This window comes from Gymnoscopelus microlampas (genome assembly GCF_963454915.1).
Source record: "Gymnoscopelus microlampas genome assembly, chromosome: 19".
Lineage (NCBI taxonomy): Eukaryota > Metazoa > Chordata > Actinopteri > Myctophiformes > Myctophidae > Gymnoscopelus > Gymnoscopelus microlampas.
Window position 1 is genome coordinate 28,464,837 of NC_139956.1, and position 16,765 is coordinate 28,481,601.

Sequence of the window (16,765 nt, forward strand, 5' to 3'; positions counted from 1 at the left end):
AAATATGGTAATTTCAAAGCACAGACATCTCCTATTAAATGCTTGGATTTTGTATATTGTTCTGTCACCTCTAGATAAACGAATTTCAGCCTATTTTTAGCACCAGTACTGAACCACTGAATTAAGTATTTAAGTCCACTATCGAAACTCTATTATATTAGTCGATTCGTGATATGAAAAAGAATAGTGATCCAGACCGGGAACTGTTTATAAGCTGTCACTCAATTTAAGGCAAATTTACAGTTTACATTTTAGCACCAAAGAGAAAGGTCTATGTCCTTTTAAAAACCTGAACGAAAAAGTGTACCTCCTTCATCTCTTGGCCATCAGAAGGCCAACAATGACTCTGTCCTAAGATCTCCTATTTAATAAACTACAATCTAATTCACTTTAGCAAAATAAGAATCACAAATATCTCCCTGTTACAGTATAGTTCAGGTGTTTTTTGGAATGAACCCCCAAACCCCTGCAATCAGAAAGCCAGTGAAACTTCTACTTACTAGTTCCTACATTTTAACCTTCAATTATATCCAAATCATAATTTTAAATCAACACTGTCTATGTACTTATTCACGGCTGAGTCAATTAAATAAAGTGTATCTTTTTAGTCGAAGCACACATGCCAGCTATATCACATGTCCCTCAATATTTAAAGTAACACCAACAGATCCTAATGTGACCATGTTATGCTTTTCCACTCCGTGTTCAAACCTTGGTGCTTTCGGAAAGAACACAAGCAACCCTGTTTCTGGCCAGATAACAGGATCTTCCAAAGGCATGCATTCCCCTGGCTGCAGTCTCTCCGAAAACAGCCCTGATTTGACACAAAAGGACAACACACTCATAACAACATATTAGACCAGTTAAATAATTAAGCCTCATAAATGAAGCACAAATCAAATCGAATCAATCCTATATAATAAAACCTTAGCTCTCAATATTTAAATATCTTCACACAAACATCTACAAATCTATTGTTGATCAAATTTAACCTTTGCTCTTATTATTTCTTTACTGTAACATTCCAATTTTTCCTTTTTTCTAAATACACTTTTTACTGTCCTCTCTTGTAGATTACTTTAACAGTTCAAAGATTATTTTCGCTATCATTTAGACTAAATCGTTATATCAGTTCAATATTGAAACAATCATTTCATCTCACCCCTCTACAACACTCTTTGCAAAAGATATGTTGTACAAAAATGAAATCCACCAATCTATCTCAAAAACAACACCGGATCCAAGCTACTCCAAGCACCAAAAAACTCTCAACATCCAGTCCAACAAAAAATAAAAATAAAACTTCCTCCACAAGACGCAAAATGCGCCGCTCGCCAACACATATGCGCACACACACACACAAAAGACCAGTCATACAACGTCAAAGATTCACGCAAGAGACAAACACAGACACAGAATCACACTCACATCTTCATTGTCCAGTCCAAGAAAAAAATAGCATCACCACGAAAGTGGTACGCAGCTGAAAAGCCACAAAGTCACCTCACCTCCAACACACACACTCACAGACATACACACACACGCACACGCACGTACTGTACCACCAACAACATACACACACACAGAATAAGAATAACCACACGCTCCTTGCGTCCAGCGCTCGAGCCTCCAGTCATCAAAATCTCCTCATTGCCTCCAACACACATACTCGCCCCTACAACAAAGACTCAACACATACCTTCACAAGACCAACATTAAAAGATCAGGAGTAACTCCCAAGTAACCTTACCACGAATGTGATAATTAAGATCCCATTACACAGCCGAAAAGCCATGACCCCACAAAGACGTTTTCATCTCCAAGCAGACCGAAAAGCCTACATAATTAAGTCCATCCATAAACCTGGAAGCAGCCGCTTGCAAAACGGTCACAAAGAAATTCGCATTACGAACGTAACACATAAAAAAGTCAACCCCAAAAAAAAAACTCCCATGCGATCACAAAATAAACAATGCCTTGTACCTAAATGTATCTCTTTTCTCCCTACACGGTAGAACACTACAAAATACTTCGTCCTATGAACAAAACCCTTTGCTGCTATAGCACTCAATGACTTTAATCAACTGATTCTTAGATTTACGCCTAAAGTATTTTTTATATTTCAAATTATTTTACATTGTTCCCAAGATATCTACAAGGCTTACTCTTATACACTTTAAACTGAACCCAGGATTTCTGTCGGGCTAATGGCACTCGGAGTCCATCGCGCGCCGATATCTGAAAAGTACTTGTACACGTACTTCCAGTGTATAATCGGACCCTGGGCCCAGTCTACATGAGGTTTGTATTATTACATGTAAGTTTCAAACTTTTCCAAACGATATAGTGGTAATTGTTTTACCTTAAGATTCCTTGTCTCATACTTCTCCAAACGTTATAGCGGTAATTGTTTTATTGTAAGATCCCTTGTACTTTTTCTTCTAATTGTTCCATTATAAGATTCCTTGCACTTTCACTTCTAATTGTTCCATTGTAAGATTCCTTGCACTTTTACTTCTAATTGTTCCATTGTAAGATTCCTTGCACTTTTACTTCTAATTGTACCATTGTAAGATTCCTTGCACTTTTACTTTTCCAAAATCAAATAATAGGTTTGTTTAGCCATAATTAAATGATCTTGAATGTCGAAAAAATGTTCAAATCGCAGCCAAAAACAAATACAATAAACCCATCCCCGCTCCCAGACCCACTAAATGAGTCAAGAACACGGAGGGGCATTACACCGTTATAATAAGTACGATCAGAACATCACCAGCCCCCGGCCTTTAACGGCTTCAGAAGCGTTCCTGTGTTACAAAACACTTACCTTAGGCCCCGGGTTCTCCCCCCAAAAAAACCCCTTCTCCAGAAAACCAGCCCATCGCCCTTAAAATCAAAAATAAAACCACAAAAAATCAGGTTCTTCTCGCATACCCCGTCCTCCATAAAAGAAGGAAAGAATATTAAGACGACTGCCGACATACGCCATATATGAAGTATATTTTCGATCCCATGAGCGGGCTATTAATAACAGTTTCCTAGAAAAGGCAGCTTAAAGCAGGAAGAAGTCCATGGGTCCAAGTTTCAGGTCAAGCATCGTTTATTTCAGCCTGACTGGACGTCTGCCATGTGAGTTCCGATCAGCAGCCCCCCAGTCACATACAAAGCCCATTATTTATACAAAGCTCACCTTCTACAACAAGGAGGGGCTAGGTGGTTTAAGCCCAGCCCCCCAACCCCTGTTCACCAATCACACACATACATGCATTCTAACACAGTTGTTGTCGGGCCGAGTCCCCGCCTACCTCACACATTTAGCAGTTATTACAGTGTAACAATCTGTCTTATTTCTAATTATCAAACTTTACTCTTACACAAAGTCTGGTATAGTAATTCTTGTTCAACATTTCTCAAGCTTTAGAATGAATCCACACACTTTATGGTTGCAAACAACAGTTAGGAATACAATGTGTCAATACAAGCAACATTTACTCCAGACTGAATCTTTTCCTTAATGACATTTCTCTTGGTTTACAGCACAGGTCAGAGTTATCCACTTTATTCCTCTCATATGTTTTCACACTGTGCTACTTAATACAAAATAAGCTTTTACCAAGAAATCAGAATAATACAGTGTAAATTCAATCTGCAGTCTGCATGACCTTACCTAACTTCATCTCTGCCCCCTATCTTAGAGACCGAGTAACAGATGTTTCACTTTGACCACCACCCTTGCATAAAAACAATGGTACTGAAATCAACCTCCTGATTAACAAAAGAACTTGGCTCTGTGATTTGTTTTGAGTTCACACCTAAAGCTGGGTTCTGCTGTTGCAGAACAAAGACCAGGATCCTCAGGGTGTGACTGATTTAATCAGACTTCAAATCTCTTCCTGCCCAGACCCCCACTCACCTGGGCTTCGAAACTTAAACAATGGCCAAGAACTTTTGGAGTGCTTGGGAATGTAAATTGATGATCGCCTCCCCCCAGATGGGACAGACACTGTTTCCGACTCCAAACACTGTTAACTGCAAAACTCAAAATCACCTAGCACAATATTAGACCTTCCAATGTTTACCCATTTAGATGGAATATTGTGGTTATATCATGTTGCCATGTTTGAAACGATACCACAGTGTCAAAAATGTTTTAATGCAGGAATAAAAAGGGAATATTTACTCGCGACCCTTACAGCTCTGTGACTGCAGTGTGCAAATGGAACCAAATGGAACTAAATGGGTACTAAATGGAACTAAATTGACCTTATACCGGTCAGTAACTCAGAGAGTGTGCAAATGGAACCAAATGGAACTAAATTGACCCTATACCGGTCTGTAACTCTGAGAGTGTGCGAATGGAACCAAATGGACCCTTACGGGTCTGTAACTCTGAGAGGGTACGAATGGAACCAAATGGACCATTTCCATTTGGGTCCATTCGTATTCATTGTGTGGCTATAACAGGCTAGACAAACATCACACACCGCCAGTTGGGGCTAAATAATTAATAGGAAACTGGCTTTCACTCCAACACCATGAAAATACACAAGACAGCTGCAGAGACAAGAGCCACACTCGTGGCTTAATGACGTAGGAAGGTCTATGGGCCAGCCATTATCAGCCTCTGGGGCCACTGGTGGGCTGTGAGGGTATTGCAAGTGGCCCCAAATAGTTGGCAAAACACTAAGATTCTAATGATAACATTTATGTTTAAAATAAATGATGTTGATTTTAGGGCCTGTACAATTATGTACGGACCCTACTACTAATTGAAATGACCTCCAAAAGTACGTCCGGGGTTGGTCAGCACACGATCATTCCACTTGCCTCCAAACTTGCCACAGACTATTGATCAGTGCTCCCTCTGGCTAGGCTTCTTTCCCCGCCTTCAATGTACTTACATATTATTGTACAGTTAATATAAAACTACGTTTTAACATTTTAGCCACAGCAGCTTTCCTTCTTTTTGGCCGCAGCATCTTTTTTATGGCCGCTAGGACCCCACCCTACTGAGCATCTCCATATGGCCATATCAAAATCACTGGTGCAAGTGATGTAGCTGATCGGCCCTAGATGTGAGGGCCGCAAAGCGGCCCCAACCTCTAGTTATTATTATTATTATAGGCTACTCTCTGGAGTCTGGAGTAAGAATTTTGTTCTTTAGACTTGGCCTGGTTAAATAGAAAACAAGAAAGACCAGGATGTATTTGAAACTCTAGTTCTCATACTTTCATTATTAAAGTTTACATACAGTATGTAAATATTTAGATGTCTATTAAAGTTTAATAGATATCTCAATATCACATTCTGTATGTAAACTCAGAAGTTATTAAAATGTTTTTACACACTACTTTAGCCGATAGACCAACTGTTCCTTGCCTATATCAACCAATTTAGCCAATCACGGCGCGGCCGCCCGTCCCTCCGGAGCATGGGATCCAACACACCGCCTTCCTTCACGTTAAGGAAGGAAGGAGTAGTTTTCTTTCCAAGATGGCGACGACCACAGAGAACAGCAATGATGCCGTCCTGGCGACAAAGAGGAAGCACCTGGGAATCCCAGAGGCAATATTCGTGGTGCGTAAATAATATGTGACCTTATGTGCTTTCTCGGGTGCCAAAGATGAGTAGAAGATGGTGGAGAATACATGAATAACTTGAGTTCATTCGCTGTTTTGTGGTGCCATGGGTGTCATCATGCTTGCTGCTAGCCGTGGATCACACGACGGTCGTCTGTCAACAGAGTCTTGGATGAACTTCAACCTGGTGTTTGCACTTTCTCCCTTTTTGGCCCGTACATCTACATAAACGTTCAGATTCCAAATATAAAGGGCTTACCTCATGGCCACGGATGTTACAATTATGTACGGGCCCTTAGAAGTACCCGTATCTTCCGTATTGTTCAATTAAAAGCATTTTAATCCGATCAGTGGCCATTTTCTCATAGTCATAAAATAATGTATCAGAGTGCAATACACCTCCCAACCGAGAGGGTCGCGTTGTTATAATATTATATAGAAGATACGAAGTAAATGGGCACCGATCGGATTAAAATGCTTTTTATTGAACACTACGGAAGATTCGGGTACTTCTGAGGGCCCGTACATATTTGTATCATCCATGGCCATGGGGTAAGCACTTTATATTTGAAATCTGAACGTTTATGTAGATGTACGGATCAAAAAGGGAGAAAGTGCAGTTCTTCCATGAATGACAGTCATGTATCAGGGCTAGCTTGCTGCTGGCTAGCTTGTCAGCTAGCTACCCAAGCGAGCCAACAATTACAGTTAGTTAATGCTTTAACGCAGTGGTTCTCCAAACCTATTCATGTTAAGGACCCCTACATTTATATATATTAGCCTGCGGACCTCCATTTGAAAAAATACGCCAGGGACCAGGTTTTTACAGCCACAGCCATCTTAACTTCAAGGACCCTCCAGTTTGACATGCATTAGGCTCTCTACGGACCCTCATTTGATAACATTTGTATCTCTGATACCCAGAGATACATTGTACCCCATGTTAATTTAACTCTGAGGGTGTACAAATGGAACCAAATGGACCCGACAGACGCATAAGGTTCCATTTGTACACTCTCAGAGTTGCAATACCAGACACACAATGGTCCATTTGGTTTCATATCAATCATTTGGCAGGGGTCCCCCTGGAACCCCCCCAAAGACCCCTGGGGGTCCCAGGACCCCACTTTGCGATCCACTGCTGTAATGTAACGTTAGTGCGTGTCCATTTAGGGACATCTGTGCTTGAATGCAGCTTGCTGGCAGTGGCAGAGGCAAGCTGCACCAAAAGTGGTGACCTGTGGAATTCTATCACTCCAGAGCTGTTTTAACAACCCATCCTTGGCATTTAGCTAATCATCACAGTGACCTAGGGCAATGAACCTCAACCTTTTTAATTTCACAAGGACCCCTAGTTTGATTGTACATTAGTCCGCGGACGGATGGATTTTTATTTCTGCGTCTGGGACCTCAATCTACACAGTGAAATCCTAAATCTTAATCTGACACTAGCCTTGGATCAAGACTATCATAGATGTACCTTATCGAGTCTGACTTTTAAGTCAGAGTCAGACTCTATAAAATGCATCTATGATAGTTTAGTTTTACAATAGATGGAGTATGAATGGTACTAAATAGACCTTACAGGGTCCTGACACTCGAAACGGACCTGTAAAGGGTCCATTTGGTTCTAGACCAGTAAGGATACATTTGGTAACCAACTATCAAGCATTTAACTGTGGTTACCCCCTTAAGGGCCCCTCGGGTGGGTCCCCCGACCCCATGAGAACCAGTGTCATTCAGAGGCTAGCTTATTCTCTTCTAATACCACTACATTGTTGTTAATGCTAGTAATACCCGTGAAAAATGCCAATTAATGTTTACAAAGGGGGACAACTACATTATTATTCATTGTCAATGTCACAGAAGTTAATTTATAATACAAGTGTCATGGTTATTATTTTTCTACCTGAGGAAAACGGCTGTCAGGAGAACTAGCTGTCAAAATAACCTCGGTCCCAGTCTCACTCATCTGCGAAAAGAAGAGCCTGGTCACGACCTAAAGCAGCGAGTGTCTAGGAAGTCCTGAGTGGACAGGATTTCCGTTTCCCCCGGAAATTATATTTTTTGACCAATCACAACACTCGTTTCATTCATGGAGAATGTTAACAGATTTGTAAAGCATCAACGTCATTTCCTTGGGCGGTACTTCCGCCAAATTCAATCATTTCCAGTTGTCAACTTCCTAGACAACCAACATCCCAGGTCTTGCCCAGCCTACTGTCAAACTAGACAGTTTGTTTTGACAGTTAAGACAGGACCACTGGTGGTAAATACTTGTAAGTTGTATTGTAAATTGCAACTTCGACTCAGGCCTGCAGTGTCTAAGAATCCTATTGAAAGTAATTGCTGTAGTGTCCACATCTTGCAGTAGAATGTGTATCAAATAGTAGATAGTTTGTTGTGTACATCAATGTCATAACTGTGGGGTGTGTTTACGGTAGTCTGGTGCGCCCGCCGAAGAATGTGATACAGCCAAACCAAAAGAATAATCATCAACCTCCACTGAATTTGAAAATAAGAAATAACGTAAAGAAAGGCTGTTGACCGAGGAGAGAACTGCATGTACCATCTTGTTTCTTGTGTCCACACATGCACACAGCCAATGGCAGGGCCAGAGTCAAAGCTGAAAGACCACAGCATTCAGAGCAACACGATGCACATCCAAGTTTAAGCCACAATACAGATGAAATTATAAAAACTGTGTATGAGTGACTGACGGAGCTAAATTAATGATGAATGATTCCAAGTGGAGAAGTGACAGCCAAACTGAGTCAGTAGATTCCATCTCGAACACCCTGAGAGATGATTGGATGGAGGCCATGAACAATACGCCATTTCTAATACATTCAAGATGCATTACACAGAGAAAAGTTATTAGTACTGTAATATAGGTCATGTGGCCGCTTCACCAAGCATCACTCGACAAAAATGACATTTTCAAGTTGGCAAGTAATGTTTGTTGGGTTACAGGGCCGTGCAATAAGGTATTGATTTCAATGCCATAATTAGACAACGGTGTGGTACTGCTGTTCAAGAGCCCCATAAGGCTGAAGCACTTCTGCTTGGGTGTGATGTCATGGACCAAACCTTGGTATCATTATTGTAGCTCATGGCTTGCCTCCTCCTCTGTTGGTGTTTTCAGGAGGATGTGGAATCGTTTATGAAGCAGCCAGGTAATGAGACAGCAGATGCAGTCCTGAGGAAACTGGATGAGCAGTACCAGAAATACAAATACATGGAACTCAACTTGGGCCAAAAGAAGCTCAGGTAACAACCCTGATAGTGATGCCTGATTTGTACTTGCTTGCATTTTGTGTCTGCAACGCATTGTGTGAGCTTGTAGATCGGTTATTTTCTGTGCTCAATAACGCAACTAAGTTGCAACTAAGCTTATTTCATGGCTGACTTGTGAAGACTCCATCATTGGCAAACATATAACGCATACTCTCCTCTCCAGGTTGAAAAGTCAGATCCCACAGATCAAGCAGACGCTAGAAATCCTACTACACATGCAGAAGAAAAAGGTAATCAAGTATTGTGGGTTGGAGTGTTTTTTTTTTACTAATTGCCCAGACCATGAATAAAGTTGTGGTGAAAATGTTTGATTTAAAGTATCATTTTCCATATCTTACACATCTAGATAAGGGAATGAGGAATACAAGTTATATTATTAATTCCTGTTATAACTGCTATTATGTTATTTTGACTTTTTTTTGTCGTCTTTTAACCAGGAAACCACAGAACCCATGAACACACACTTCCTATTGGCTGAGAATGTTTATTGCAAGGCCTCTGTCCCACCCACTGACAAAGTCTGCTTGTGGCTAGGTGTAAGTATATCAAACCCCCCAGGTCAAAAGCATGTTTGTAAATACTAGGGTTTCATGGTGGCTTTTCAAATGCACTTTAGACCAGAGAGATGAGTATAAAATTAAACCCATGAAAAATGTATTTAAGCAGCTTTTTTGCTGCCCAAATGACGTGAAAATGTTTTGATTTAATTTGGTGTCTTGGAGGTTGTAGCCACAGCTAAGCACTGGACAACTAAAGGAAACATTATCGTTTCAACCTTTGTCTTCTCTCGTTCCTCCTCTTCCTCCCCTCTCTGAAGGCCAATGTCATGCTAGAATACGACATTGACGAAGCACAGGCTCTACTAGAAAAGAACTTATCCACGGCGTCTCGTAATCTAGAATCACTCGAGGAAGACCTGGACTTCCTGAGAGACCAGTTCACCACCACCGAAGTCAGTATCCTTCCAACGTAAATACTTCAGGGGGTCTTCATTTATGTACAATTTCTTTGGCTTTGGCTGGTTGTGAATAGGCAAACAGAAGGAGTGTTACCGTTCTTCTAGTCCTTTTAATTGTTAATCACACCTGTTTTAGAGGCTGTGTCCACCAAAGCGGGTTTTCCCTGAGGCCAGTGTATGTTTTAGGTTGTCTCAATGCGAGCAACAGCTGCAGCATGAGGAAGCGCTGAGTATCTATTCTGTGCTGAGCTGTGCACATGTGGCGTTTTTATCTGGTCGCAGAGATATATATATATTTTCCTAGATTTTTGGGGGGGGCTTTTCTGCCTTTATTCGATAGTACAGTGAAGAGTGACAGGAAACGGGGAGAGAGAGAGACAGGGAGTGACATGCAGCAAAGGTTGTCGTGTTCGGGACGCGAACACGCAACTCGCTGTCAGGCTGCATTAGAGCGTGTATGCGCCCTTAACCACTAGGCCATCGGCGCCCCCGCAGAGAGTTAGAAAGAATTTAAACTTTTGTCGTTTGGCTGAGCGTTTTTAGAAGACTGCTTTGTGTTTTCAGCTGGGGAAAAAAACACCTTTGTGGACACAGCCCCTTACTTCCACGACTCAGCAGTTTGTTGAATGTATCAGTTCTTTCAACTTTTCCTGTTAACGGTTTACTTGATGTTAGTTGAACTTTTACGATTTTCATTTGATGAAAGAAAAAGTCTTATGAATGAATTGTAATGGTATTGTGATGGTATTGTGATGATGGTTTTGATTGTTTTTACTACTCCCACAGTTAATGCTACAGTATCTTGTAAATACTCCATTCTAGCATGATTGCACCTTAACCCAGCCGTCCTCTTCAGACATGGCACGTGTCTACAACTGGGACGTAAAGAGAAGGAGCAAAGACAGCCTCCTCAAATTAGCTGACAAGTCTTAATAATAATAATAATCATAATAGGATAGCATCCACACTCCCTCCCTTCTTCAAACTATCCTTCCCCTTAGCGAAATAAAGAAATAAAACCTCCCCACCCCACCACAACGTCATGTTTACGTTCACACCAGAGCTACGTAGGTGGAAGGCATGTTCTGAAAACATTTCTACTCGTGGAGTTGCGCTTGATGTTTAGTCGCCAAGTGGCCTTGTTTGGGGCTGAGAAGTGCAAGTGCCATTATGTAAGGTAGGCTAAAATCAAGCGCGCCTCATACAGATTCTCGTTGTTGTTCTTTTTCTGTTGATGTCAGATCTGAAGCTCAGAACGTCTAGCCACTACTGTTCTGTTGATTTGTTACTTTTTAAAGGTATTTTTTCAAGTAAAAATCTAACAAAAACTAAGTCAACAAGGCAGTTTTTCTTTTGTATTATGTTTATTATCTATATGCATATTATTTTTGGAGGATTATGTATGAGTCTACTTTCTCTTCACTTTGTCTTTTTAATTTCCCCACTCTAACTCTGGTGCTTGTTTCTGACCTGTTATTTTCCATGAAAATTGTTTTAATTTGGGGAATGTGACGTGTGGTTGCTTATCGCCAGCAGTTGCTTTCTTTCCGTCGCACTCGGGAGAGGCAGATCAGAACGACGGGTTCGAGTCCCATGACTTCATAATCCTTGACTGTTCCAGCTGGTTCTGAGCTTAGGAATCACAGTTCTCTTTAGACCCGTGTGAAATTCCGATGCTTAAACAGGTCAGCATGCACTTCTGTAGTTCTTGTTCTCAATCTGCACCGCCGTCCTTTCAGTCTTTGCTTTCCTCTAACATCTCGGCCTCTCTCCTCTGGTCTGCCTCTCCTCTTTGCCACTGGTCTGTCTGTAATTTATTTGTCGCTCAAATTGTACCCATTGGAAACTTATGAAGGAAGTAAAACACAGAAACTTTGGGGGAAAAAACAAATCGGAACATGTCACGTGGTCTGTGTGATTCATTGAGTTGGCCGTCAGTTTGGCTCCTGGGTTTTATTTTCTGTGAGACAACAAGACAGGATCTAATTCTAATGACCGTATGATTTCCATGTGGACCTCGCACCAAGGTTATTATAGTTAACGAAAACTAACAAAATAACGAAAACTAACAGTTTAAAAACGTTTTCGTTAACCGAACTAAATAAAAACTACATAAAAAAAAAAAAACGATAACAAATTGAAACTGTATTGTGTGTTTACAAAACTAACTAAAACAAACTGAAATTATAGACAAAATGCCTTAAGTTTTCCTTTGTGGATGGTTGGTGGTTCATCTGTAACTGAATACATATTTAAATGCTCTTTTGTTACGTTTTTATTACACAATACTTACCTTTTAAATCCTCCACCTGATAAATAACCCGAAGTATAAAAAAAACCTAACACAAACATATAACAAACTGTTAGCATTTTCAAAAATAAAAACTAGCAAATTCTAAAAAACGAATTAAAACTAACTGAATTAGAAAAAAAAAATCAAAACAAACTTTAATAAAACTAAAATGAAAACTATTTTTTTATAACCTTCATGTAGCCAGTTCTATGACGTATCTGTATTGTGTGGATTGGAGCCAGTCTATGGGAGTATAAACAATCATTTGACCTATCAGGACAACTTTTGTTTCTTTTAATTAATTAATTGCCTTTAAAATCCTAATATCTTTAACTAGTGGTATTAGGATCAGGCCATACCCAACATTAATATGAATATAAAATAAAATTCCCTTTAAGAATTAAGAGTTGTTGCAAAGTGGGGCTTTACAAGCATGCACACCAGGTTTTTAAATCGGAGATTAGTTATAATTTCAACCTTTGTTGAGCAGAGAGACATAGCTACTACCTGCGCTCCAATAGAGACGTTCCGAGGTCAACTGGTGGAAATTTGTGGTCTCGAGGTGTGAATTATCTGGTCCGTGTATGAAGAACTAATCAAGAGTAGGCCAGGCATTACTGAAACGTTATACTCCCTGGGTGGGTAAAAACAAAAAATCTTACACGCTTTGTAAAAATACAAAAAGACAATCTAAGTTATATAGTAGCATACAGCTTCAGTTATATCTAGTTTGTAGCCTATGCTTAACTGTAACTTGACTATAAACATCATCTAAATTGAACTTGTGATTAATTACTTTCACATACATGCATGTACTGTTCTCCAACACTGTTTAGTAGTTCAGTGGGGCCACCTAGTGGGTGTATGTGTCGCTGCAGCATAAACACAAAATTTGTTGAGTATTATGAAGCACGAGTATGAATGATTATAACGTAAGCATATAGTGTTAATAAGAGATAATGCATAACAAGTATATTTATAATGCATTGTAGACATGGGCTTCATAGGAAGTGTAACAAAAAACCCTGTATGAGATGCCCAAAGATTGAAAGTTGTTCGACAAGGAAAAGCCAAAAACGAATCGCATTATGAAAGTGATAGTATTCATTGCTATAGAGTGTTTGTTCAGTAACAGGAGTCTCCATGTCTCGCCAGCTCTTTATTAAACAGGAAATGCATTTTCAGGTCAGGATACCAATTTTATCCAATCAGGATAGAGAACTCAGTCAGGATATAGATTAAACAAGTGAAATTGGAAGTGGTGACACAAAGAAATGAGCTGAAAAAGCCAAAAACTAATCACATATGAAAGCCAGCAACAGTGAGAATATGTTTATTCCTTTTTACCAGTCACATTGTATTCCTTTTGTTTTATAATTTAGTACATTTCATTTGGTTGATAGATAGGTGGTAGCAGAGAAATTTTACCCAGTTGTTGAATGGGTTGAATTGTGTTGTCTGTACAGCATGGAGAGTTGAAGACCGTAGTGAGAGTACCGTGGCTCACTGGCTCCTTTGTGAAAGACAGGTCAGGCTATAATGAGTGGACTGTCCCTTGATCTTGACAGCACGTGTGGTTGGGTATAATGACAGTTTGGTGTCCCAAGTTACACACAATGTAGAGAACCCAGGGTATGTTGCAGCTCCACATAACAAAAATAGAGGAAAATCCTCAATATTAATGTAACTTAAGCTGTATTTGATGTTTTGCAAGCTTTTAGGTCTGTTATTTTCTCTCTTAAAAAAAAACGGCTAATGGCATGCCCTAAAAAAGCCATCTGGTTATTTAACACTGTGAAAATATTACAAACGGAGGCCTATCCTAATAAGTAATTTGTGTGCTAGTGTGCCTGCAGCTACAACCAAATATTTGGATAATTTTGCTGCCAGCTGGTGTTCATTTTTAACTGTGCTTTGCACCCTGCAGGGGATTAGCTGTTTGTCACCAAGCCTGTTTGGTTTGTTAGTGACGTTGCCCGTAGACTGGCCACACTGAGCTACTGTGCTTGTCTGCCACAATATTTAAACACTGATACCGTGTGAGCCATTTTAACCTATTTCACTGTTAAACACTTTTTAAATATATTTTCAAAAATGGTACATTTTTTAATATTAAAATGTTCTCAACGTTTTCGCATTGTGGCAAATGTGTTTGGAGATAGGCTATTTGACACATTTCACATTGTCGAAATTAACGAGTTCTGTTGAAAGTGCCAGGCTAACAGCCATTGTAATCCATTCAATCCGGGAACGCATCTGTGTAATTTTAGATTTCTTTTGGCTATTCAAAAATAGCAGATTTACAAGCTCATAGTGCAGCACAGAGTGCTGCTCTATGCGCTTGTAGATCTGCAAAAAAGCATTTTGTGCAAATCTTTGAATATATTGTTTAACGCGAACATTTGTAAATCTTTGCTTCTGTGAGCTTGTAGATCTGCTAGTTTTGGTATCTTTTAAAATAAATATAAGTGAAAGTGGTTAAGTCTGCTTTTGGGTTTTATAAATATTGAACCAATGAACATTAACAAGAGCTTATGACTAAATAATGCCTACACTGGCCCACAGGCAATCTTTTTCCCATTTTCAGTTTAATAAGTAACAGCTTTGGACAGCGACACCTGACAGCGATGATTTCATTAATTCAAAGGGTAGATAATCTCTGAAAAAGGTGTCGTGAGCTTGTAGATCGGCTATTTTCAAAAGTTTTGCCTCATATTGCCTTATATTATTTGACAATTTGGCCAATGTTTGAGCAGTTCTTATATTATAGTTGATTACTTTTGATGCAGTAATGGTCTTTTTCTTTTGAGGTATTAAAATATTACCATAAAAGTCCTTAAATTGTCACTTCTACAAGCTCTTCTACAAGATCTACAAGCTCACAACGCGTCGCGATGCGACATGTTGTGAGCTTGTAGATCTGATATTTTCCAAAGATTTTAATACATTTTTTACATATGATGCCTTGTGAAACGGGACATTCTGTATAATGACTACTTTTACTTTTGGTACTTTTAAGTATAAGTTGATGCCAATACTAATGTAGTTTTACTCAAGTAAATGATTTTTATTACTGGACTTCTACTTGTAACAGGGTATTTTTACATTGTGGTATTGGTACTTTTACTTGAGTACTTCTTCCACCACTGCAGAAGAACATACATGAACTTTGATCCGGGGTCTTCTGCAGTTGGAGAGCAGCTGATAACTGCTGTATCACTGTGTAAGAGCCAGTCCTCACTCTGCGCTTCACAGTCCTACAGTCTGCAGTCCTCAAATGTCCCAGTTCATTCCAGAGTCGAGTGAGTTTGGAAAATGAGTTTCAGTTGGAACGTGTTGGTAGTGATGAGTTTGGGGAAATTAGGGCTGGGTGATACAGACAAAATCAAATCTCATGATATTTTGACCAAATACCTTGATATCTATATACAAATTTCTGAACATTTTCAAGAATTTGTGGTTGGAAATAAACAGCAGATTGGCTATTTGAGCTATTTTAAAAAAATATTAAAAAAATCTTTGAATGCATAAAATAAGGCTTACGTGATTAAAACCAGGACAAGATAACACTTGTGCCATGATGTTACGATATCCAAAATCCCACATGATGTCGAGTCTCATTTAACAATATCGATATAATATCTGTATTGCCCAGCACTAGGGGAAAGGGCACTCAAAGTGGAGGGAAACACATTTTCACCACTGTTAAAAACCCAAATGTAACTGAAACCTTTAATGTCGTCCCTTATTTTAATGTAGACAAATGTTTACATAGTTTTGTGTTAAGCAAGTCTCATCGTGACCCTCGGGCCCTTGCAATCGGTTAAAACATCTTTGTATATTTGTAAAGCACATGGGTGTCAAATGACAAACTAATTACCCTTTTCTCCAATACTTAAGAATTATACACATTGAAGATGCATGTTTTGTTTTTTCAGCGGCCATTTACCCTTTGATAGCTTGCTTGCCTTAACCACGTATGGCCTATAAGCCCTATTTCATACTTAGTCATACAACAGTGTCACATAGAAATAGTGGGCTTGTAGATCAGCTATTTTTGAAAAACAATTATGCCCAAAAGAGGGACGCAAGGTTGAAACTAATTTATACTAGGCCTATCTATACACCATTGTGTGACAAAATATAAATTAGGCTTACGAGAGGAATACCGTGAAGCATGGAACCAGAATGTCATTCTAATTAGTTACAATGAAATTTTAAATCCAAGTTGCAAACAATCAGTATCCCTGGTTGAGGCACAGACGTGTCCCTTTAACAGGAAATGACAATGGAACTCACTCATACATAATCACACGCTACATGATAGCCCCCCTCCCAACAAAAATCTTACCCTTTTGCTTCTGTGGTACATTCACATACAAAAAACACAAGCTAAACTGTCTTTGGAAACATAAGTATTAGAAGGCATACTATACTACTGTATGTGAAAATGACAATGACGGTATAGATTTAACAGGAGGACACATGATAACCTGACAACTAGTAAGGGGTTACATATGATAAATACAACAAGACCAAAATAATCAGACCTTTCAAGGTGACTTTTGCCCTAATGTCTGAATAACTATTTAGTCAATTATAGTAAACAGTTTACATTTTTGTCCTATTCGTATTTGT

At 39.4% G+C, this 16,765-nt stretch overlaps 1 protein-coding gene across 1 annotated transcript; it reads left to right on the plus strand.

Annotated features, from left to right (window-relative positions):
- Nucleotides 1-5,465: 5,465 nt before the first annotated feature.
- Nucleotides 5,466-11,174, plus strand: vbp1 (von Hippel-Lindau binding protein 1). Its single transcript, XM_084042582.1, has 6 exons — nucleotides 5,466-5,577; nucleotides 8,725-8,849; nucleotides 9,040-9,106; nucleotides 9,314-9,412; nucleotides 9,694-9,832; nucleotides 10,691-11,174. Exons 1-6 carry the CDS (start codon nucleotides 5,494-5,496, stop codon nucleotides 10,765-10,767), a joined length of 591 nt encoding a protein of 196 aa, XP_083898708.1. The 5' UTR covers nucleotides 5,466-5,493; the 3' UTR covers nucleotides 10,768-11,174.
- Nucleotides 11,175-16,765: the final 5,591 nt, after the last annotated feature.